Raw genomic sequence first — 27008 nt, 5'->3', positions numbered from 1 at the left:
TAAGAGTATAAGGGATTTCATGGAAACATTGTGGCGCTTCTGAATACATTAGAAGTTAAAACTAGTCTAAGATATGACACAGTATGAGGCAGCAAATTCATATAGAAATACGACGATGAGAAACATCGTGTTTTCTACAGAAGTTTGATGTAAATGTTTATTGTACATAAATAGGACTGTTAGTTTAACATCAACTTATCATTATACACCTGTACGTTTGACGTGATTGTACTGTTTTATGGACGTTTCTGATATCTTGCATTTTATTATACTTATATATGTGTTATTGAAATTTATTAAATATTTATATTACAGAAACCTTAATGATAATCCTGTTTCGTGTGTGCAAACAACAGCCGAAATTTTTCTTAACTTTACTTGGAACGATTGGATGAGCATTCACAACGATATTAGAATCCCACAATCTTGTATACATACACCTGTACACTCGCAGAACTACTGGAACAATAAATATGACATTCGTATTCTGTATTTTATCGGTTGCAATGGTAAGATAATTAATTACATGAATTACTCGTGTTCATACTTATTGATTTCCTAACGCTGTAAACTATTTTTTAATTATATGTATCAAGTTTAAGATTAATTGAAATCAATCAATATAGAATTGAACGAAATTTTGTTTTTTATTGTATACAATTAAAATGTAAATGATATATGCTGATGTTTCATGTATTATAAATTGTACTAAATGAAAATAACACATTATAAATTAACTAATATTTGGTTGTTATATTTTTGCTGTAGTGGATTTTTTTTCACTGGCATATCAATATATACGTAGATGCATATACATGTTGTATGAATATTTATACCCTCCTTTACAATTAGAGGATACTGTTTCTTCAAAATAATTCAAATCGTGGTTAATTAATATAACTTTCATTTAAACAAAATTGAAAAGGATTTGTATTTTGGCTAAAATAATAATGACATTAAATTACATGCCCATGAACATGTAAACACTTATGCTTAAAATCTGTCGTTATCGCCAATATGGAATATGTGTATCATCTTCACAGTAAAAGGAGGGAAAACTAACATTTAAAGATATTATAACAATATTAATCAGTGATGTTTAATGTTAAAATATTGTCTTTCCTTTCTTACTTACTTTGTTTCCGTTGGAAATTAGTTTTTGTGTCTTTTAAAATTCATTTCTTATTATATATAATTAGTTACTATCTGAACACTATTCATTATTATTGAGTCAAAGTAAAAGTTACTAATTGAACAAGTGATATATTTCTTAGCTTTGATTGTAACGTTTAATTTATTTGCTAACAGTTTCAAATGATAAATGAATAAAATGAATATGAAAAGTATTATTAAAGATTTTAAAGTATTTAGTCATGTCGTATGTTTATGCACTGTCACAATTCTATAATTTTTGTCATTTCAGTTGCTTCGATCTGATTCCGTTGAGACATGTAATGTGTTTATCCATTTCAATATGTTTTACCTAGTTTTTCGATCTTTTTTTTTTTTATGATTTATTTTTGTTTATAATTCTTTAATTCGTAAGTGTTTTCTTCAAGAAATTTTAAAAATTATTTTTATTTCGTATTCCTTTTCCATTTTGTTTTCTGTTTTAAGTGTTGACCATTAAATAAGTTCAACTAAAGAATAATTCTAGTTTTTTATTGGTGTTTCCACTATATAACAACTATACCTTCATTACAGACTAGGGAAGTTTTACCAAGATAGTTATGACTAAATATCATTTTAGGTAGACCAAGACAAGATGCGTTAGGATGAACTAACTTGAAAAATTATGGCTGTCATTTGAACAGAAGTTTGCAAGAACAAGGGCGTCCGATTGATGGTATTGGTAAAAACTGAGATAACTGTTGTATGTAGGAAAGACGTGTGTGTCGTTGAGCGTTAAACAACCCAATAAGTCATATTCCTATATAGTCTATCAAAACTTATTCCTTAAAATATTTTAATAGATATAGGAAGATGTGGTGTGAGTGCCAATGAGACAACCATCCATCCAAATAACAATTTTAAAAAAGTCAACCATTATAGGCCAATGTACACCCTTCAACACAGAGCCTTGGCACACACCGAACAACATGCCCCAAAATTACTATTGTAAAACCATTCAATGGGGAAAACCAACGGTCTAATCTATATAAAATAAAAGAAAACGAGAAACGAGAAACACGTATAAATTAAATAAACAAACGACAACTACTGTACATCAGATTCCTGACTTAGGACAGGTGCAAACATTTGCAGCGGGATTAAACGTTTTAATGGATCCAAACATTCTCCCTTTTTCTGAAACAATAGCATAACATCACAACATATAAAAACACACAATAAAATCATATAAACATAAATACAAAATAATGATGTATCATTAGCTTTTATCCGTACGTTTTTAAGAGGAAAGCAATATGATAATCCGCGCATTAATATGGAAGGGTGTAACTAACCCAATACATACAAAATTATTTTTTTTCTAAAACAGTGTTGGTTGGAAAGAGATGTAAATTATCGCTTAACACTGAACAATCTTCCAAGTGTCTATATATTTTTTAATAGGATTAAGAATAGTTTTCACATTTTATCTCTTCATTCCATACTTTTATTTGTTTATATATATAGTAAATCTAGATATGCAACTGCATCAAACTGTTAATGTCCATGAAAACAGATGTTAACATTAAAACAATGTCCAATTGGTATATTCTTTCAAAAAATAACTATTTATATATTGAGTTATTCAAACCACCAAAGATTTTTTAATTTGATTAGATTTTGTTCCTTTAGTAAGTCAGGAAACAAAGAAACAACATCATTGATATCACAAATAGTGTTTCTATATATGATGACTGATATCAGGAGGGGTGTAAATATACACATAAACATCTATCTTTATAGAATTGGTAAAAGAAAGCTTCTTAGTTGATCACGAGGAAGAAATAAGAGACTTTTATAAAAATTTGTTTAAAAAGATATAAACATGAGTCGTCAATATCAAGCATGATGGAGAGGACACGCTGGTCGATATTGTAATTCAAATATATTCATACCAACATAAAGGAAACATATTTATATGCGGTGTAGGTGCTAATTCTGATTTTATAGAAGGCGTCGATTTAGTGAAACAACGAAATGTTATAGATCATGTAGAAAATCACCGTGGAGATGTTTTCGTGAACTTTTTAAGTGATGTCAATTTTGGAATATTAAATGGACGATATAAGGATAACACATTTACATGTATATCAACAAAAGGTAAATCAGTAGTAGATTACATGGGTGTTCCCTATGAGGATATGGAATTGATCAGTGATTTCAAAATAGTATCGATGTCGGAAATTTCTTATGAAATTACATATATTCCTGATAGTTTACCGGATCACTCATTACTTTATTGTGATTTTAAATTATCTGTCGATTTAAAACCGAATTCACAGCATGCACCGATCAGTAACACATAAAATATAGTTTTTTGAGCGGTTCCTTATTAAATCAGGAAATTCAAGTGAAATTCATTGAAACAATTGAGAAGATTGAAAATTATATAGAAATATCAAATGACGTGCAAAATGCATACGATGAGTTTCAGGATTTAGTTAAATGTGAAATCAATAACATAATACCAACTTATAACAATGCTGCTGGTCGTGATAAACGTAAGAAAATGTGTTATAAACCGTATTGGAATGAAAATCTTTCAGCCCAATGGAAGAGCGTATGACAATCCGAGAAGAAATGGTTACGTTTCACCGGTCCGAACTGTACAAAACGTAAACTGAAGGAAGAATATTGTGTAGAAAGGAAAACTTTTGATCGCTTAAACAGAAAATCTAAAAGACAATTTCAAAGTCAAGAGCGACAGAAACTTGAAGAAAAACTCGATGAAACTAATCAGCGTGACTTTTGGAAGACAATAGAAAATTTAGGCATCGCTAATAACCGTCAACGTTGTATACCATTAGCTGTAGTGAACGAGGATGTACACGAGGCAACGGATACAAATGTTGTACTTAACAAATGGAAAAACGATTTTCAGACTTTATTCCATCAAAATGGTAACAGTGACTCAGACCTTGATGAATCTACATTTAATACTGAAGTCGATGTTTCGCCGTTAAACGAACCTTTTTACAGGCAGTATTACGTGCAAAGTTGCTGAAGGCAGCTGGAATAGACGATATTCCAGCTGAGGTTTTGAAAAATGACACCGCAGTAAATCTTTTATTCCAAATTATAAGTGGATGTTTCAACATTGGCAGAGTTCCAACTCAGTGGACTAGTGGAATCATAGACTCTATTCTTAAACAAGGATCAGATGATGAAAGACAACAATTGAATTACAGGGGGATAACTTTAATTTCAGTGCCTTGCAAAATTTATTGCAATATTCTCAATCACCGTCTAAGTACCTGGCTTGAGAAAAACAACGTTTTATGCGACGAACAAAATCGGTTCAGGAGAGGTCGAAGCTGTGAATAACATATCCTTTCTCTATAATCCGTCTTAAACGATCCTAAAATTTCTAGAAAATCGACATATGTGTGTTTTGTAGACATGCGCAAAGCTTTCGACTCCGTACAAAAGAATGTACAACATAACTTATTATGGTATAAACTTCAGAAAATAGGTGTGCGTGGAAATTTTTTAGCAGCAATTGAGTCTTTATATAAGGAAATCAAATGTATTATTCGTTTTAACAATGACCCTACCCCGTGGTTCAACGTAGAGACCGGAGTGAAACAGGGCTGTATCATACCACCGACATTGTTTTCTGTGTATATCAATGACCTCTCACAACGTATCAATTCCCTTGAGTGTGGATTACAGCTTGATGATTTTTGTCTCAGTATACTACTTTATGCTGACGACATAGCTTTAATAGTACCCGATGAAAGTAGTCTTCAACGCATGCTTGATATTGTGTCTGACTGGTGTACAACATGGAAGCTGTCCATAAATGTGAATAAACTAAAGTCGTTCATTTTCGACCGCAGTCTTTCGATCGTTCTGAATTTAATTTTAAATGTATGGAGAATAGTCTCGATTATTGTGACTCATATAAATATCTTGGTGTCTGGATGGATGAACATCTTACATTTACGAAAAACTCAAAAGAATTAGCTAAAGCAGCCAGTCGTGCTCTGGGTAGTTTAATGACAAAAGTGGTATTAGCAGGAGGAATGACTCATAAGGTGTACACTAAACTTTATACAGCTACGGTGGAACCGATATTACTAAACAGTAGTGGCATTTGGGGCACTAAATCGTTAAGTGCTATTTCAGCTGTACAAAACAGAGCCTTCAAATATTTTTTCTCCGTTGAAAAACTGACCTCAAATGTATCTACTCGTGGTGATATGGGATGGACATCTTGTCACACAAAACAACGAATACATTTATGTATGCTTTTGTGTAGACTTCTTCGCACCGAACAAAATAGAACATCATATAAAATCTTGAAATGTACATCTAGGAAGAAAAAGGGCTGGGCTTTTGAAGTTGACAAAATTGTAAATAGTTTAAACATTAGAGATATTGTATACGACTTGTCTTATTCCATAAAAACTGTTATGAGAACTTATGAGAAAAATTGGTAGAACTCGACAATACAGAGTGGCACAGAGAACTTTTCAATGATAGGCGCAATATACAAAATGGTAATAAATTACGCACAAATAGACTGTTTAAAAACAATGTAAAAACTGAACCGTATATTTGCCTAAATATGGCCAGGCCGGAAAGACGAACCATGGCTCTGTTTCGGTCCGGTGCAATACCCCTAGCCTACGAGATCGGCAGGTACTCCTGGCCGGAAAGACGAACCATGGCTCTTTTTCGGTCCGGTGCACTACCCCTAGCCTACGAGATCGGCAGGTACTCCAGGCCGCCTATTCCGGTAGAAGAAAGACTCTGTGTGTTTTGTAATCTTGGTTGTGTAGAAAATGAAAAACACTTCCTTCTTGAATGTGAACTTTATAGTGACTTACGGTATAATTTATTTTCCGAATGCTTTAAATATATTGACCACTTTAGCAATCTTGATATGTACGATAAATTTATACAAATCATGAACTGTTCAAGTATCCAACACTATTTGTGTAAAATATTATATAAGTTTTTTATTCGAAGAAAGTTATTTTCATAGTAAATATACCTTAACTAGAATTTTTAACTGTTCTTTAACGCAAATATTTTTTCCAGTAGAAAATTTTAAAACAGGCTATAATTTTTACGTCAGTTTCAACCATAGAAATTATTATATATTCAGATTTTTAATTTGTTTTTAAAAACTTTGATATAAGAAAATTTTACAAGTATAAGAACTACGATACAGGAAAAATTTATAAGTATAAGTAACAATTTTAATGAATAATGTTTAGTTGTTTTAACTATTGATCATTAATTGTATAAATTTTCACACTGTTAGTGTCTCATAAGTCAGTATTTATGGCTGGATATTGATTGTTTTATGTGTAAATGTTATGATTGTTGTATATGTTTTATGACAATCAATATGTGACACTTTAATAAACAAATTTATTTAATACATTTTTCTAACCGAGCTTGGACAGAGAACAACAAAACGACATACATAGCAAAAGGAGACTATATATAAGCTAGTATGCCGCTTGATATTAACATTAAATAACCATGTACGATTTAATAACAGTGAGAAAGGGCGACATAATGCTAAAACTTTTTAAAAGACAGAACTATACGAAAATTTAGGATATGCGATGACCAAGAATTCACATATGTTTAAAAAAAAATTAAGTTACATTAAAAGAGGGACGAAAGATAGTCAAACTCATAAATCGAAAATAAACTGACAACGCCATGGCTAAAAATGAAAAAGATAAACGGACAAACAATAGTACACATGACGCAACATAGAAAACTCAAAAATAAACAACACGAACCCCACCAAAAACTAGGGGTGATCTCAGGTACTCCGGAAGGGTAAGCAGATCTTGCTCCACATGTGGCATCCGTCGTGTTGTTTATGTGATAACAAATCCGGTAAAAAGTCTAATTCGGTAGGTCACATTCACGAAAGGGAAGGGGATTGTAGTTCCGACGTAAGGAACATATCCGATATCATTTGTGAAACGGTTATTCCATAACGGTCAACCAACTCGTGATGGCGTCCGTAAAATTTACGAAGAGACGATTTCAACTTTAAAGGATGAGACAGTACGATGATAACGTCTTCAAATAAACATATGAACACCATTACACACATAATTTAATTCTACAATTAGTGCCATAGTTAGAAAATACATAAAAGTAACACTATTTCAAACTCAATCTCAATCTTATATTCTTCTGTCTACAATAAATCAAATCTATTATATTTCTAGAAATGTTTAACAAAATTACCTGAGATAGTATAAACATCACAAAAATATGTCATTTTGTTGTGGCGTTGAAACATTTATGTGACTCACAGTTTATAATTCGTCGTAGTGTCCTTGTGTACTGTCGTACATTCATGGAAGGTGTATGGTGTAATTTTGAGGTTAACATGTTGTGATGTACAATTATATTATTCATTTTATGTAGTTCACTGTCCAGATTTGCATTGCATTTATTTGTATTATGTTCCTTTTACGTAATGTTGTACTTGTAGTCGTATTTTTTAATTTGCCATATAAGCGAGAAGTTTGGCTAGACAGAAAACCAGATTCAACTCACACTCTTTTCTTAAAATGTTCTGTCATAAGTCAGGAATATGGCCGTAACGATTTCTTTGAATGCTGGCGGGTTTGGTTTTTTATTTTTATTTTTTGCAGATCAGTGTTTTTAGTGTTTCGTTGCTTTTCTCCTACAATTGATGTGTTTCCCTCGGTTATCGTGTACAACCCGGATTTGTTTTCACTTAACCGATCTATGACCAATGAATAGTGATATACTAATGTAGCATTATTTATATATTTATTGTAACAGATTTTTTTCTGAGGAAACTTGTAATACATAGCGTTCTAGCAGAGAATAACAAATCATTACAAGCTCAATTTCGGATGGAGATATATTTTGTTACCAGCTTTCCTGCTGATACAAGAGAAGGTTTACATATTTTCCAAATAAAATAAATGATGATACTTTCATATTTGATATAATATCATTGTAGGGTCTTCTTGTATTCTTGTTTAAATCCAAATTAAAATTCGCAAGAAAAGAAGAATGAATTTCATAAATATGCTGTTTAATCCATCGACAATTTGAATATGTTGGACATTTTTAATTGTTGGATGGGCCCAAATTGATATTTCTCATAATATTTGTCAAATATTATTCAGTACAATTTTAACATTCGCTAAGCAGCAATGTGCCCAAATTTTGAATGGAACACGACTCATATGATCATTTGAATAACGGAGTGGATTCCTAAAAAATTATTATGAAAAAAAGAAGACTAAAAACAAAGATTTGTATGTGTATTCACAATCATTTGTTAAGTATATTTGTGAAATAAATTTTTTATAGATACTTACATTATGAATAAATTATAACTTACCAAATATTGCTACCAGAGGGGTACTAAAAAGTAAAATCACAAAAATACTGAACTTAGAGGAAGATCAATTGGGAAAGTCCATAATCACATGGCAAAATGAAATAACAAAACGAATCAAAAACGAATGGACAAAAACTGTCATATTCCTGACTTGGTACAGGCATTTTCAAATGTAGAAAATGGTGGATTAAACCTGGTTCTATAGCGCTAACCCTCTCACTTTAATGACAGTCTCATCAATTTCCGATATTTTTACATTGATGCGTTAAATAAACAGACATAATAAATAAAATAGTCAAAATATGGGTACATCAGTCATCATCGTTTAACAATTTTAAAAGGAACAATTTAACAGAACACAAAAACATCTACTATCTACGAACACATTCATTGATTTGAGTGTCTGACGTCAGAAAATTTTATTCGTCACATAAATTTGTCGTTCAATGTGCGTACAAACAATTTTAAAATTTTCATGGGAATGTTAGCATAAGCTGTAAACTTATTAAGTTGTTACTAAAAATATGCAATAAAAAGTAAAATCACAAAAATACTAAATGAGAAAATTCAAAACGGAATGAAGATATTGTTACGTTAATAAAAAGTTTTATCAGTAGAAATATTTAATATATTATGTATATTGGGCATTATTTATAAAAATAAATTCACTCTATTAAAATGTGGTCTGCAATTATCCTTATTACGAAATGGTTTAGTGCCCTGTTGTCAACTTAAAATCTACGAATCGTTTTAGTTTACCTTGCAAAAATGATTTGGGAATGACCAATGAATTTAATAGAAAAAATACTAAATCTACATAATCCAATGCAGTTAACGATAAGAAAATGTGTTATTATTGTCAATGAGACAACTCCCCCAACAAAATTCAAATTAAATTGAGTGTACACAGTTATAATTTATAGCCAATCGTACGACCTCAACAATGAGAAAAACATCTAACGTTTAGTCAGCTATGAAACAATTCATTGAGAAAACTTGCGCCCTAATTAATAACTGAATAACATTTTTGGATTACTTGTCTTTTGTTTTAATTTACATCCTTCCAAATATTTTTATGTTTCTTTTCCGTTTCGCTTCCACAAATGTGTAGTTATTTGTCAACAGTTGGAGGCAAATTGTGTGAACGCATTGCTTTAAAAGAGGGACGAAAGATACCAAAGGGACAGTCAAACTCATAAATCTAAAACAAACTGACAACGCCATGGCTAAAAATGAAAAAGACAAACAGAAACACAATAGTACACATGACACAACATAGAAAACTAAAGAATAAACAACACGAACCCCACCAAAAACTAGGGGTGATCTCAGGTGCTCCGGAAGGGTAAGCAGATCCTGCTCCACATGTGGCACCCGTCGGGTTGCTTATGTGAACTAATAGACAAATCGTTCATTCATCGTTGTTAATATTTTATTTGAAAAAATGAATTCAGACAATTAAAAGGTGAGGATTTTTCTAAAACTATATTAAAGTACATGTATTTGACATTCAATCTTTAAATATATTGCATAAGTATTATTAATATAAAAACTAATTTAAGTTGACAATGTACAATATTGGAACCACTGACATCACCATCGTAATCAACCCTTGAAAAGGTATACTTCTCGAATAGGGATAAGAATTCAATATGTTGATATTTGTTCTTATTCGAAAGATTTTTAAACGACACATTCAGAATAGAAAGAAAGACATCACGTAAAGGCTGAAACAACTGAAGCTGAAATGAAGATGACGTCGGAATAAGTTTGCCTGTCAATAACAAACCGTATCTGATATGGAGGGTGTTATTGATTATAGTTATAGTCACACTCCCGTACAACGGATGACTATACTGACCAGTATGCATATCCATTTCCTCTAATTTTTTACCAGATACTGACATAACGTCTCGAGAAGATCTTTTACTGCGGTAATTCCTCCAAGGAGCTGGATAGGAACAGGCTGTTGTTTCATTCAGCCAACTCGGATAACCCAACATTAAATCTAACATATAGTAGAATACTGGGCTAATAGTCTCGTCGAATTTAGTTTCCCCTGGTCCATTTGTGAAAAATACGAATGCACTACCCCGGTCAGGAAGATATGTAATTTTGCAGCTATAACCATACAAGGATCCCGAATGGTGAAGCACTCTGTGACCTTTAATATAAGAAAAAAGTTGTGTTCTATGTGTACTATGTGTATTGATTGTTTTTTAACTCTAGTGCACTTTGGGATTTTTGATGTCCGTAGGATCTGCTGACCTTTCCAGAACACCTGATAGCACCACCCGTTTTCGGTTATGTTCTCATGTTGTTGCTTAGTCTTTAGTTTTCTGTGTTTTGTATATTATAGTTGTCTTTGGTTTTTCGTTTTTTTTTTTACCATGGCTTTGTCAGTTCATTTTCGAATTATGAATTTGAATTCTCTTTTGTATGTTTCGTCTCTGTTTTGTGGCATTATCGATAGCTTATTGTTATTGGATAAAGTCTTTTTCATAACACTAACGGTTGCTATTTTTGTCTGCTATATCTATTATTACCGTTTCTTTACACAAATCTTTCCGAGATACAATTAATTACCGAAATAGATTTACATTCATCTGTTCGTCCAAAATGTCAGACTGATTACATAAATAAGTTTTATTACAGAGTGTTTGAAAGACTTGTTTTGTATAACTTTTGAAAATATATATCATGCATCTGACCTGTAAAATCATTCATACACCTACCTCTGTAATATGACACAAACCATCCATATCCATAACCTAATGAGTCAAACGCTATTGGGAACTGTGGTTGTGTCAAACTGTATGCGTTAGCCCACATGTTATTAAGTACACTTTTTATGTTGAATTGTCCGTTAAAGACATATTCAGAAATTATTCGTTCTGCACCTTCAGCAATTTTTCCTTTAGATGTGATCAGCTTTAACCATTTTGTCATGTCATCAGCTGATGCACAAATACTGCCAGATGGTCCAAAAGGGTGCAGGCTGCAAACATTATAATTGACATTATACAATAGAGTTTTTAATCCCCATTTGTAAACAAATGCTGCAGAAATTTACTTATAACTTGTACACAATGTTTTAAAGTAAGAAATTGGTTAAAAACAAAAATTCTGAATTTGATGCATGTAGAGCATTACTTCGAAATACTAGTTTAATATTGATGAGGATGTTTCACGTTTCTTTATGTAATTTTTTGGTTAGAATCAGTTTCTTACAAATACATTTCGAAACCCAAAATGTTGTTTCTTTTACAATGCTCTTTACTTCGTATTTGAGTGACCTTCAACCTGATTTATTTGATTGCAACTGATAGGTTTTTTTTCCAAACCAGTCATATATATTGCCAATAGTCAAATTTGCACAAGTAATTTTCTTAATGTTTGGTTACTATTATTAATATGCATGATATACCTATAGAGTCTTTCGTCCGATTTGTAGAGCTTGCCAGTTTTGTCAACAATATAGGGAACAGCCAGTGTTTCGCTATGTCTTTCATCTAATGTCACTGTTGACGTCATGTTCAATGGAACTAGGAACTCCTCCTTCATTAATTGTTCCCATGTTTTATTAGCTCTCTTCTCAGCTACATGTGCCGCGAGAATGTAAACTATATTATTATAAAAGAAGGAATCCCGAAATTGTTGTAGTTTAGGTAGATAATGAAGATTCCTGAAATAAAGTACAAAGATAGTGCAGGTGTCTCTTGTAAACTGTAAAATTGAGAATGGAATAAAATTGAGAATGGAAATGGGGAATGTGTCAAAGAAACAACAACCCGACCAAATAAAAAACAACAGCAGGGGGTCACCAACAGGTCATCAATGTAGCGAGAAATTCCCGCACCCGGAGGCGTCCTTCAGCTGGCCCCTAAACAAATATATACTAGTTCAGTGATAATGAACGCCATACTAATTTCCAAATTGTACACAAGAAACTAAAATTGAAATAATACAAGACTAACAAAGGCCAGAGGCTCCTGACTTGGGACAGGCACAAAAATGCGGCGGGGTTAAACATGTTTGTGAGACCTCAACCCTCCCCCTATACCTCTAACCAATGTAGAAAAGTAAACGCATAACAATACGCACATTAAAATTCAGTTCAAGAGAAGTCCGAGTCTGATGTCAGAAGATGTAACCAAAGAAAATAAACAAAATGACAATAATACATAAATAACAACAGACTACTAGCAGTTAACTGACATGCCAGCTCCAGACTTCAATTAAACTGACTGAAAGATTATGATTTCATCATATGAACATCAGGCACAATCCTTCCCGTATGAGAAGAACATAACCCGTGTCATGCCAACAACTGTTTTTAGAATAAATGTGTTTAGTTCCAATGCAAAGACCTTATCAGTGACTCAATATTAACGCCAATATATGCATTTTTTAATGACTTGACAACAGTATCGTAATTATATCCCTTCTTAATAAGTCTATTCAAAGGTTTTGTAAGTTTCTGAGGTGAATACTGACACCTTTGTGCTTTATAAAGAATATTTCCATAAAATTGGATGTGAAATACCTGAACGTATTAGAAGTCTGCATGTTGAGCTATATTTACGAATGATGTCTTTATACCGATGATAAAATTTAGTAAATGTTTTGACTAGTTTGTGATATCGAAAACCCTGGTGTAATAATTTTTAAGTAATACATAAATTTCTTTCGTTAAAATCTAAAACATTGTTACATACACGAGTGAATCGTACAAGTTGAGATATATAAACACCGTAAGATGGTGACAAGGGAACGTCACCATCTAAAAACGGATAATTAACGATAGGAAATGAAAAATCATCCCTTTTATCATAAATTTTAGTATTCAGCTTTCCATTAGTGATATATATATCAAGATCGAGAAAAGGGCAGTGGTCATTGTTAGTAATAGCTTTATTTAAAGTAAGTTCAACAGGATAAATTTCATTAATATACATACTGAAGTCGTCATTATTGAGAGCCAAAATACCATCCAAATATCTAAAAGTATTATTAAATTTGTTTATCAGATGTTGTTTCGATGGGTCTTTGCTTATTTTTGTCATAAATTGTAACTCATAACAATACAAAAACAGGTCCGCAATAAGTGGTGCACAGTTAGTCCCCATTGGAATTCCGATAATCTGACGATATACGGAATCCCCAAAGCGAACAAAAATGTTATCTAGTAAAAATTCAAGGGCATATAAAGTATCAAAGCATGTCAAATTAACATAGTTTTTTTGTTTATTGCTACTAAAAAATGACCTAAAAGAGTTTGAACATATATATTCACATTCTGATTTTTTGAATGCCCATTTAATTAGGTGTGTGATTTTTTTCTTAATGAGAATGTGAGGCAATGTGGTATACAGGGTAGAAAAATCAAAACTTTGAACAGATTCAAAATCACCAATATAAGCATGCAATTTATCAAGTACTTCCAACGAGTTCTTGACACTCCAAAAGTAATTTATTCCACTATTTTCGAAGACCTTATTATATATTTCAGTGAATTCGGTAATGACAGTCATAATGTATAACAAGTTTATTAGGTCCAGTTTGGTAATGTAGAAGTATTCATACATCCTAAGCTTCAAATTTATGAGAATGAGCGTTGCTAGATTGATACAGATTCCAGTGTAGAATTGCGTGTTTGACGTCAGAATGTAAACGTCACAGAGGTAGAGATATGAAATAAATTTGTCGTTCAAAGTATGCAAACAGTTGGAAAACAAGTCCTTGGAAACGTCAGCAACAATCGCAAGGGGAATTAATTAGGTGGCGCTACATGTCAGGGTCATGTGCATAGTTTTGGAAAAGTAAAACAAAAACAAAGTTATTCTTAAACGTTATGCGTTAGTAACTATAACTACGTCTTAGAAAAATTCTGTACACTGGAAATTCATAAGACAAACTAACGATAGCCTATGGATGGACAAAAGCACAAAAATAGCAATAGAAAATACATTGCAAAGAAAATTTCTGGAGGAAAAAGCATATGAGAAAAGGAAATGAAGGTCAGTTAATTATATTTTTATTTTTATAAGTTAAAAACCTTTCATATTTAATTATATCTTTATTAAGTAAGCTACATTAACAAGAGCAACATCCAGCGTAGTTATCAAGTCAAACAAGAAGTAAATTCATAGAGATGTGTTCTAACAAAGTTAATTTGTTCAAATGGCAAATTCTTGACTACTTCATCATCAACGATCATTATTACATTAAGTAAAATGCACAAGATTTGTCCCAACAACTTCCATTTCATTTCTGAGATTAATATCCAACTATTTAGGTAAAATATACAATACTTTGTTTATAAATATTCGAAGCAGTTGTTCAAAGCCCCATTTTTCTCTCAAAAACCAAGTACAAGCGACACAATAACCAATAGCCAAATATAGCTCAAACGAACTGCATGCTATAAGTATAGTTAGAAGTCTTTTAAATTGTTATTTGCTGATGTAAAATCATGTCTGCCTACATTCATTCGTTTGTGGCAGCAAATTGATTCTACTTTTTTCATTATGCAGCAAATAGATATGTACTCTTTTACGTTTAAATGTTTGATTTGATATAATACAATTGGAAATATCACATTTTTGATACAAAGATTTTTCCAGGTATTTTATTTTGTTTTGTCATTATCCCAGTAATTTATCTTCCAAAATGTGTACACTTTGAATAAAAAATATTTACTTCATCATTTGCTCTCTTGTAACATATTCTGGAATCCCGGCTTGTAATAGAATGTCCGCCGATCCCAATCCCGTGCGATGAGACAAAATATCTTCCAGAGTAACTGAGTCTGTAATACAATCATCTATAAATGTATAGTCTGGTCCTAATACATCTTTTATCTTTGTGGTCCAGCGAAGCCTGAAGAGAAAACAATAAAGTGAGCTCATAATTTTGATGAATTGATTGTAATTGATAATCTTTGATACAAAGGAGTTCATTAATTGGGGGAAATACAATTAGTCACTAAAATAATTGAAGATGTCACAGTATGAATGAATTTAAAATAATGGTTATACCCAGACATTATGAAATGGTAAACAGATCAAGTTTCATTTTTGGCACCTAACGTTTTCCTCAAGTTAAAAATCGAAGAAAAGAGGGTGGGATTATTGAAATAACCAGTGGTCATCTGTAATATAGATATACTATAACAGCCAATCAAATTTGTATAAATAAATGTCCGTATGACTTAAGAATTGCGAGTTGATGTTTCTAACTTTTACATTTGGAAGCAGTAGCTGAATAACTTCATTCTCAGCAGCCATTCTCCATCAAGGTAACCATGATCAGTAACGCAAGCCCTTGACTATTGAATTTATTTAGCAAGATATTTATACGTGTATATACTGATATAGGAAGTGGTGGCATAAGTGCCAATAAGACAACTCTCCATCCATGTCACACTTTACAAAAGTATATTCGAATGTATATTAGTTTGTTTCCAAACTAATATTCCAACCACTCTTGTGTATGTGTGTCTTCTATATTGGGTCCAGTAAATAATCAATGTTTGTTGATAAAACCAAAAAGAATAAAATTCGAATATATGAGTAAACTATTGGAATATTTATATTAGAAATTTTTAATTGATGTTTATATAAATGTTTCATGTTCTGTCCGACTCGGCTTCTGTTAAAATCATTATTCTTTGAGGTGGACGATATACATTTTATTACTAGATTTATGATGTCTGTGGTAGAGACGGCAGTGTTTTCTTAACCGTCTCATAAACTTGGTGCTCTATTTTACGTCGGTCTATGCCCACAAAGATTTACTCTTATGCGTTACCACGTGGAAAATAAATTAAGGCTATACCGATCGGGAACGGCTTGATAAGTACTCTGAGACAAGTATACTGGTAGTTGTTCACACCCGTGTATGCAAATACCTCTATGGTGACGCATATCTGTCAAAGATATGTGGCTAGCTCAGGCACAGTATTTTAGCGGCAAATTATCCTTAATTATCTGAGAACACACTATCATTTTATGTACGTACTGTGTGTTTTGTGTCAACTGCAGGTAGCATGTAATTTTTTTTTTTTTTTTTATTTATAATATGACAAAACTGAGTGAATTACATGATACTAGAGAAAAATATCCTCAAGCATTCACACAGTGTGCCGCACACACTGCTCGGATAGTTCAGTATAATGTTGGCGTCAGTTAGTGGACTGTTAGTCTACATTCATCGCTTTTTATTCACTGACGCCAAGGAAGTTTTCTGTAACATAACGTGTTGGCCTTAAGCCCAAGTATTTGTATAATAAAAATAAATGTTTTAACATGTTTTATATTTTTTCAGTACTTCAACAATATCCAACTGGTTATCTTGAAATACTTCCTGCTGAACGTTTACAGGCTTTATATCAACAATAACTACTTTCGTAATTATGGTATATTGTCTGTGATTGTTATTATAAGAGCGGTCAGTAAAAGCTATCAATTATCTGCGGTCAAGGTTAATTTATATTTATTTGTATATCTCTTATCATTACTCACGCCTGTAATTCTCTTATCAAGTGGTTTATTAAGGTCAACGCATTGAGGTTTTATTAGTTAATTGGCTTTGGTCTGATGTGTCGATATTAACTTTGGATCATACGCTTGTTGTGTATTTATTATGCTTGAAACATGTTGTATAAATACAGGTTTTGAAAAATCAACAATTTCAAACTGGATATTTTTATCACAGAAGCATGTATTATAGCGTCAAATTTTGTAAATGTGTTGTAGATTAATATAATAATAACATAAGCGAACAACAAAGAGATAGAAACATGAATCTATTTTTCGAAAGTCGTTGATTTCAATACTGAATTGTCGCAGATTTTTTCAGAATGGTGCTGATTTAAGCATTTAAACATGTACCTGTATTTGCCAGAAGATATCAAACGAGCTAGAAGCATTGCTGTCATCGATTTTGTTACTGAACCCACACAAAAAACTGTTGAACTTGTTGCTTTTATTTGTTTTTCTTTATCAGCCAATCCGTATCCTTTGGTAAAGACATCATCATCTTTTACAACTGCTAATCCAAGGCCTGTAAAACCAGAATTTCGTTTATCAAATCCACAGCGGCTACTTTTTTAAACCACTTAGCTACTAATTACATTTATATATTAATCAGTTAGCATTAGTAATAAAAAAAATCTTGTATTTTATCAAAGTTAAATTAAGTTATCCAGCAAACTGCACAGTAGTTATATAAAGAGTGGTTTTATATTATATCTGACTGACTCTTTTAAAAAAAGTATATCAAACGTGCAAATGCCGATATATATGTACCTTCCATGTGTACTACTTTTTAACGACTTTTGAACGAACTTTCATATCAAGCCTTTGTATTGCTATGTAAGCGAGAAATGAAAAAAAAAAAAGAATTACAAAAAGTAAAATTACCAATAGATTACACAAATACGTTGCAACATAATAATTGTCTTTTACTTTAATAATTCAGAGACAAATATGGTAGAGCTGAATATGGTAACGAAGAATATGTCAAAGAGAAAAACAATCAAAAAAAAAAACAGAAAACAGCCCAAAGTCACCAATGGGTCTTCAACGCAGCAATAAAATTCCGCGTCAAGAGGCGGGCATCTGCTAGCCCATAAACAATGACGTTTACTAGTTCAGCGCAATGGACGTCAAACCTAACTTCAACATATGAATAAACTAAAATTAAAAAAAACGCACAGAGTCTATCAAAGGCTACAGGTTTCGGAAAAGCGAACAAAATTAATGCAAAAGGGTTGCACATGTTTTTTGAGATCTCAATCCTCTCGATATAACTTGATAATTTGGATTAAACAAACACAAAATAATACACAGTGTATAACACAGTTTTAAAAATCCGAGTTCGATGATACAAAAGATAACAGAAGAAACTTAGCTAATTAACAATAATCAAGAGATCTCCTACCAATTACTGATTTTCCAGCTCCAAACCTCTAATCTAAAGATTGTGTCTTCCGTTTTTTTTAAGCAAATAAACACAACCAGTTTTTGATGGGGTTCGTGTTGCTAAGTCTTTCGTTTTCTATGTTGTGTCATGTTTACTATTATTTGTCTGTTTGTCTTTTTCTTTTTGAGTTAAGGCGTTGTCAGTTTATTTTCGATCTATAAGTCTGACTGTCCCTCTGGTATCTTTCGCCTCTCTTTTAAAGAGTATAACTAAGATCTATTACATCGCAATATTCCTTCATAATGACTACTTATTAAGATACATGCATAAATAAACACAACTGATCAGTTTCCAAACAAGCAAACAAACATATGCCAGAATTAAGCTATTTTAGTATTCAGTTATCTACCTTAAAAAGTTTTCAAACGGAATACATTCAAAAATTTTGTTTATTTAAATATTCATTCTTTATAAAACTTGGCGTCAAATATTATTTTGCTTTAAATTTCATTTCGAAACAAACGAACACAAATATTCCCGTGTTTTTATACAATTTTGAATTTTCTGCTTAAATTTAGAATTTTAGTACTTATTGTTTCAAATTGTTGTCATAATTCCTATTGAATTATTGTTCAATGTGGAAAATTTTAAAAACAAAATTACCAATTGATAAATACCACATAAATGAAGCTAAATAAAAATGCTTCTGTATGCCAGCAAACTGCTTAAACAATGGAATGAAAAAATATTTTTCGTGTACACAAACGACAACACCGTGATAACATAGAATTTAATTTTGACAAAAGAAAACAAAATATGAAAAGGAAAGTACAGACAATGAGTAAAACAAGTCATCTTCACTCACTTCTCTCATGGTACGGACTTTCCTATAGTAGTCTTTTTACTTATATCAGCTAAGACAATCATTTTGACGTGGTTTACTCGTACACCTACGATACGAATCTTATAAGCATAGCAGTTCAAACTGCTCAAAAAATATCTAGTAGCGTTTCTGGCTCTGCCTGTTGTTTGTTGATAAAGGTTATTTAAACCATGTGCTTCAAGAGAAACAAATTCATCAAGTTTTACTTTGATTCTCAACATTGCATCCTATATCAATCATAAACTTAAGAACTAGAATACCAGTATTCATCGTTATTGTAAATATTTATTTTACAATAAGACAGAGGTATCTCAAAGGGATAACAAAATTAACAAATATTCTACTGTACATTTTACGAAATTATAAAATGTATACATATATTGCCAGCTGGTGAAGTCCTTGAATCAAAATAGATCATATCAATGTATGTGTAAACATAAGGTTTATAAAACGAAATAGTTATCAGTTTATTCAGGTTTATTCTTATAATTTCAAATCAAAATGCCTTGATAAATATGCTATTTATTGTAACGATAACATATCCCCCCCAAAAAAACTCACTTTCATCCCAAAATGTTATTTAATTGATTACCTTGGAATTGTGTTCTAAAAGCATTAGTATGTAGATTTGGTATATGTATCGTGAGGTAAGTGCTTTTGGTATGGATTTCAAAAAATATTATTAGGTTCTACCAATTGTTTTTAAAAATACATTGAATATGCAGTATAACGTAATCAGAGATCAATATTTTAATTAGATTGCATACAGTTACATTTAGTAGTAAAATGGCTTTCATATTCAATTTTGTGTTGTTGTGATGTGTAAAACAGGCAGTGTACTAAATGTTGTTATAAATTATGTTCTTAAACATGACCCTTTCCAACGAAGCTATAAAAGAATTAACCAGAACAGTAGCTGTTTTATTCTTCGGGAGGTCTCGAGTTCATCTAAAGTTAATGTTTATATTTATATTTAAAAAAGAGAATTAAATAGAAAACTGAACTGATCGAATTTATATGACATTGTTTGCTATTTCTTTAAATAAACACGTCACGGAAAGCAAAATGCAAATGCCTACTAATTATCTATCTTAAATGTTAGCTCTCACTGATTACAAAGACCAATCTTAAAAATAAGCTTCAAGGTAAATATGGCTGCTATATGTTTCAATATTCCAAAATTACATTTAATGACCCATATATTTATTTATCTATTTTTAAGATCGCTGGACACAGTGCAGGCGGACTTGCCACGATGTTGCAGATGCAGGTGTTCGGATCCTGCTAAGGGAAGAACAAAAACATTTAGAATGTATATAACATATTTTAACGTATATAAGAAAATCGAATTTGATCTTACGGTGTTTTAAGTAAAATTATCACCCTTTAACATAGACAAAAACAGCTGAGTTCGATCATTGTTGTGGTTAGTTTGACATGAATACTCTTAATTCAGAATTAGACCCCGTTCACACTAGCTTTTTTATCGATCTAATTTGAATCGATCTAAATAAAACCAGTTAGCGTTCACATTATCTGTAATCATAACCATCTCTATCAGTCTAATCTGAACCACTGCGTCCACACTACAATTAAAAACGCAATCGATCTAACCTTTTTACCCGTAAAACTGTAAACATTGTATATTTCGCAAATATATGCTACGGCGAAGACATGTTTTCAGCTTGTTTTAAAGGTCTTTTAACAGAGAAATATATTGGTTAAACAACACACCTCTGAGATAGTTTTGCCGCCAGTATGCATGCGCATAAGTTATTTTCGATGCAATCGTACTAGTTTAAACCGATCTCTGCGTTCACATTTAACGTAAGATCGGTTTACTTTAGATCGATTCAAACTACACTTTTGGTGTTTTAGTTTAGACCGATTGAAGATCGATTCAAAGCGTTCACAGTAGCCCTAAAACCGATCTAAAGTGAACCGGTCTAGTTAAAATCGATAAAATTGTCTTGAACGGGGTCTAAATAAACTCATCATAGATACCAGGATTAAAAATTGTATTTACAACAGACGCGCGTTACAAAGGCTCATCGGTGACGCTCTAATGGAAAAAAGTTAAAAAGGTCGAATAAAGTACAAAGTTGTAGAGCATTGCGGACCAAAAACTTTTGTTTAAAGTTTTTCCAAATACAGCTAAGGTAATCTATTCCTGAGGTAGAAAAGCCTTAGTATTTCATAAATTCAAAAATTTTGAAAACAGTTGATTTATAAATATGAACATATCAAGGATAATCAGAAATTATTGCGTGTATTTATTATGGAGATTTTTCATTGTAAGCTTAAATGCGATTTTGGGGTTTTTTTTTTCAACATTGAGAAAAATCATGTTTAATTCGTATACTTTTTTAAATTATTACCCTGCCGCAGTTTGTCCAATATTTTCTGAATTTACGCTAAGACATATCTCAATTGACTTATTTATATCATTATAGACCACAACGATGGTTGATTTTGGGAGGTGAGAATCAATCTAGAAAAAAAATGGATAAGAAATCTAAATACATGTATAAGCAAGCTCCTTTTCAAAACAAACATGCGAGATTTTCTCGCTGCATTGAAGACCCATTGGTAGACTTCGGCTGTTGTTCTATGGTCTGGTTGCTGTCTCTTTGACACATTCCCCATTTCCATCCTCATTTTTATGAAACACTAATTTAAACTGAGTAATCTAAACACGCGAAATAATGATTGTGATTTTTTAATTTGATAGATGCTTTTTGTACTTTCTTGTAAATTTTTGTTTGTTTTGACATTGCCGGTAAGACAGTGATGACTGATGTAACCATATTTTGACTTTTTTACCGATTATATATGTTTTGTTCACGCATCGTTGTAAAAATAACGGAATTTGGTTTCGCGCTATAAAACCAGGTTCAATCCACCATTTTCTACATTTGAAAATGCCTGCAACAAGTGAGGAATATGACAGTTATTGTCCATTCGTTTGATGTGTTTTGTCGTTTAGTTTTGCCATTTGAATAGGGGCGTTCTGTTTCAATTTTTCCTCGGAGTTCAGTATTTTTGTGATTTTAATTTTTTTCAGACAGAACTGATTAGATTATGAAAATAAACCTTTACCTGCTGAAGGGTTAAATAATCCCTACAACATACGGGTGAATATTTATAAGTGATAATTATAAATGCTGCTAACAACTTGTGCATTTGTGGTATACTTTTTGAATATTCTGAACACGAAGATGTCATATAAACTAACGAACAGTCAACATTATTCTATCATATCAATAATCATAATTCTTTCGTATGCTATTTTTTCAAATAAATGTTTTACGTAATTCTTTATCCTAATTTTACTTATAATTATTGAAGCATTTATTGAAACTTGGAACAATGTTATTTTAAGAAATTTGGAAAAAACAAAAGAGGATTAGAAGAAGACAGAATATTATGCATTTTGAGTTTCGATGTTAGTAAACTTAAAAGTTGAAAATGTCAAATTAAATCACAACATTCGGTTGGTTGAAAGATGTGTTATTTTTTTCTTGTTCTTGATCTTTATCTTTTTTTTTTGAAATATTTTTATATTTCTTTAAATTTAGTGGTATGATAAAGCCTTACCAGGAATATCTTTACATCCAATGAGATTATTAATATAACTGTCCAACGCTGATTCTTCATTGGAAGAAAAAACTGCAGAACTAACCAAGAAAGCACATTCCAGGAAAGCTAGCCAACGTAATATAGAATACAGTGGCATTACTAACAAATGAATCAAGTCATGAATATCAAAAAGCTAACTTATGATTTCTACTGAAACAATCGCTTATTGATAGGGGAACACGCAGATGAATTTAGTAGTGTCTAAAAGGCAAACACATGTCGACCAATCAGACCTGTTCATCTATATTAAACAGATATGAGATACAATCAAAAGAAAATGTAGTTTATGTTAGTATAATTGAGTTTAGAATTTCTGTCTAAATGTTTATTTTTCTATCGTTTAGTCAGCTAAAAATTTGTTCATGTTCTTAATTGCAGATAAAAAAGATCATTGTTAAGTCTTTATTTCAAATATACGAATTTACTGGGTAGCAAACAACTGATCAGATTTGTGTCCATTAAGAGCAAATAAACCAAATATCTGAAGAGGGTTGCGTTGTTTGTTATAAAAATAGGAATTCGTCATATAAACTCTAATGAAGCTAGAACACACCCGAGATTGCGGGTCTATGAGTCTGGTAATATCTGAAGAGAGATGCACTGTTTTTTTTTATCAAATAAGAATTCGTGCTATTAACTCTAATGAAGCTAGATATCACGGGTCCGTGACTAATCAAAGTACTAACGCCTAATTTTAAATCCAGATTTTTAGTTATTGTATTGTCATCTGAAAAAGTCATGCCGATAATAAGGTGCACAGAAGTCTATGTTTCAAAAATCGTTCTATTTGAACCCGTCAAATTTTTCTTACTACAACCAAAAACTGCATGTGAAATCTACTTTTTGTATCGGTAATGGATTCGACCTGGAACTTCATGATTATTTGATGACGTCACTGTCACATGACAAACTTGTGTCTTTGAGCTTATAGATAAAAAAAACTTTTAGCCAATCAGAAGACGTGTTATCATCCAAAATTAAATTATAAGATTTATATAACGTTAAATCTTTTGATTCGCTGTTTTACGTTATGCTGGCTCATGGGAACTCGTCACATTAGTAGTACAAAAATTTGGAGGACACTTCTACAAGCACTGAACATCGAATGCTATATTTCAATATCGATTAAACAATCAGGAAATGATTAATGAAAAAAAATCAATTTTCATTACTCATCTCGTCACTTCGTAGTTAAACGTATATTTTACCATTATAAAACATTAGCAAATTGTTTAAGAACTCTAATATGTTGTATTCACGGTCTTTACGGATAACAAAACGATTTATCTATGCTATTTTTATATGCAGTATGTGTACTGTTTACATACAGAAAAGATATTGCGTTTGTGTTTGATTTCGTTTTATTCCCCACAAACAAAACGTCAAATTGTGACATATCGCAAAAAGATGCATTTTTGACTGATTTTATCATTCAAACGTACTAAAGTTGAAAACGAATTCATGGACCCCTCTTTTCATATGACATTTGGTTTGATTACGTATGATGATTATTTGTACCAATTTTCATGAAAAAGTCAATTGTGCAATTTTTTTTTGAATTAATTTGGCTAAATATACAGCAAAATATTACGTTTTTTCTACGTTCATGAACATTTGATAAATATGATTTATTTGTAAAAAATAAAATGCATAAATTTATAGGACATTTATATAAAACAGAAAATAACAAATAAATTAACCAAAAACAGCTTGTGTGTATCTTTAAGAACAAAAACGTTATGTATTTTTGTCGAAAGAAAAAATACGTCCACAAATTTTAGTATTGAGCAAATATCTGAAATTTCGACCTCATTTTACTCAAAAAGTAGCACATGAAGGTATATTTATTACTACATATTTAATTTAATCGGGTATAAAATAGCCTATATGGAAATGTTCATCAACATTTTAAATTTCAATATGGGATCACAACTGTATCGTATGCCCTTAACGCTACTTTTAAGCATCGCATTTAGGCTATTTCGTGGGGGCCAGTTTGGTTTGATTTAACTATCATGCTTTTCTTGATAGAGGATTGCTGCTCACAAGGAAGCTATTAACCAAAAGTTCCACGTGGTGAAGTTGATAGCATCCCGTCGTACGTTCTAGGACGACATCACTATTTGGTTGACCGTTATGGAATATCCGTTTCAGATATAACGGATATCTTCTAATGTCGTAACTACAATCCTGTCCTCTTTTCCCAAATGTAAGAAATAATTCATGACGGTTGGTTTGGTGTGTGTGTGGCTGATCTTTTTTACTCCCTGTTAGATAAAGCTCAAATATCTTAATAAATTCGTAGCTTGCATGGTTATTTCGTGAATAACCGCTAGAAAAAAACTTTAATTCTTCTAACTCTCAAACCCAACATTTGCCATTTTTAATTTACATGATTTTCTCGTAAGCTTCCTTCAAATCCAAAGTTGACATTTTGTAACTAAGGAGCAGCCATGTTGACTTGCTGAAATTAGAAACTATGCAAATAATGCAATAGAATAGAAAATAAAACAAACCCTACCTCAAAAATCAGTTTTAATACAATATCATACGAATTCCGATGGTTCACGTAAAAGAAAACTTTCAACTTTAGCGGTTTCATTTGTATGACGTCATGTTTTGACTTAAAAAATTAATAGACTTTCGCGGAATTTTATTTTATTTTTATTTTGTTGATTTCTCCGAGGTCTTGTGCATTACAGCTTTTTATTATGCATCCGAATAAGAATAACAGTTATTTTGTCTTTTTTAATTGCACCTTTTGAATCAATAAAATCGGCAAAGGGTCTGCAAATAGGTTCCAATACATGTAGAAGTATTTTGTAACAGCCATTATTATGTTTCAGTGGCGATCCAGAGAGGCGTAGAGGGCGTACGCCCCCCCCCCCTTTTGCTTGGACTTTTTTTTTAAATGATTAATCAGACTAGACTTCGTGAACTTTGCCATTTCCCGTGTATTCAATTTTTATGCGACAATTATATACTTATAAATGTATTTTTCGCTGGTATTTACTGATTATGTCAAAGTCATTTGATTCGCTATGGTATTGTCAAGAATTTCAATAACGGCCGGGAAACAGACTAAGTTGACCAGTGCGTCAAAAAAAGTCACTCCGTCATTTTGAAATTCAAATTACAGTAACACATTGCTGAGTATGACAACCCTGATACCTTCAAAGCGACACAGGATTGAGCAAGAACGTAGTGACTTCACAATTCAACCAAACAGAAAGTTACAATCTATTACACTCTCATGAAAAAAAAATCCACAGCAATGTTATTTACCTACGAAAATATGTTTAACCCAAAACGCCCAGCCTATTTCAAAATAACATGATAGCTGAATAATGATCCCCAGTCAGTATAAGCTGTAGATAGATTTAAAGTCTAAGGTACGAACCATTTGATTTCAGGAGGCAGTCTAAGCGGATATTTGAGAGAAAAAAAATCTGACTGATTTTTGCATTAAATAAAAATTCTGGCCGTGTATCTGGATTGAAAACAATAATCTTGTCCACTTTTTTGCTACTAGAAACGAAAATTTCCAACAGAATTAATTAGCATTACATGAACATGATGAATAAAAAAACGGGCGTATTTATTTTTAGGCCGTGGTATGCATGTCTGACCGGAATGTCTGTTTCGCCGAACTAATATATGTAATACTTTTTTCAAGACCAAGGGAGAATACAGCATAAAAATATCCAACCCTTACACTTTACAGCAACTATAGAATATACATGCCCCATGCCAGGAACGGTTTAAAAGGTGCATTTTACACTTATTTTATGTTTTATAGCCCAAAAAAGGTCCCAAAAATTTTTCCCAATCTTTAAAAACTTCGCCCCCCCTTTCCAAATTCCTGGATCCTCCCTTGTGTATATCTCTGAGTCTGCACTAAGTATAGATATATCGACAATTTCATCAAAGTGTTGTTTACAAAGCGCAAGAAGTACGTCATATTAAAATAGTTTATTTTTGACTTATGATTTTGAATGTCCCTCTTGCATCTTCGTCTCTCTCTGT

At 31.8% G+C, this 27008-nt stretch overlaps 2 protein-coding genes across 8 annotated transcripts in view; one reads left to right on the top strand and one right to left on the bottom strand.

The window, feature by feature from the left end:
- Window positions 1–6560, top strand: part of LOC143071309 (uncharacterized) — a 98331-nt gene extending 91771 nt beyond the window's left edge. For 3 of the 7 annotated variants that reach the window (XM_076245543.1, XM_076245544.1, XM_076245540.1), the window contains one exon: window positions 316–6560. In XM_076245543.1, the coding sequence (XP_076101658.1) occupies window positions 316–562 (247 nt within the window). In that variant the 3' untranslated portion in view covers window positions 563–6560. The remainder of the gene's footprint in view (window positions 1–315) is intronic. The other 4 variants (XR_012976860.1, XR_012976858.1, XR_012976859.1 and 1 more) reach the window with 4 other exon arrangements.
- A 3375-nt stretch (window positions 6561–9935) lies between these two features.
- LOC143071306 (uncharacterized) lies at window positions 9936–23171 on the bottom strand. Its single transcript, XM_076245536.1, has 6 exons — window positions 22941–23171; window positions 17428–17599; window positions 15236–15415; window positions 11961–12218; window positions 11269–11531; window positions 9936–10697 (listed from the first exon to the last, which is right to left on the bottom strand). The coding sequence occupies exons 1-6, from the start codon at window positions 23077–23079 to the stop codon at window positions 10051–10053; spliced, it is 1659 nt and encodes a 552-aa protein (XP_076101651.1). The 5' UTR covers window positions 23080–23171; the 3' UTR covers window positions 9936–10050.
- Window positions 23172–27008: the final 3837 nt, after the last annotated feature.

Source organism: Mytilus galloprovincialis, chromosome 4 (assembly GCF_965363235.1).
Source record: "Mytilus galloprovincialis chromosome 4, xbMytGall1.hap1.1, whole genome shotgun sequence".
In the NCBI taxonomy this organism is placed as follows: Eukaryota; Metazoa; Mollusca; class Bivalvia; order Mytilida; family Mytilidae; genus Mytilus; species Mytilus galloprovincialis.
Note: the sequence above shows the minus strand (reverse complement) of the source record. Positions and strands in the feature narration are given on the sequence as shown.

Excerpts from the sequence above, each read along its gene's own strand:
- LOC143071306 (XM_076245536.1), bottom strand. The coding sequence starts at position 23,079 with ATGCCACTGTATTCTATATTACGTTGGCTAGCTTTCCTGGAATGTGCT. Across the intron at positions 15,416-17,427 it reads ATATCTTCTGGCAAATACAG|GCTTCGCTGGACCACAAAGA; the intron begins GTACATGTTTAA and ends TTTTCTCTTCAG. Across the intron at positions 10,698-11,268 it reads GTTTGTGTCATATTACAGAG|GTCACAGAGTGCTTCACCAT; the intron begins GTAGGTGTATGA and ends CTTATATTAAAG.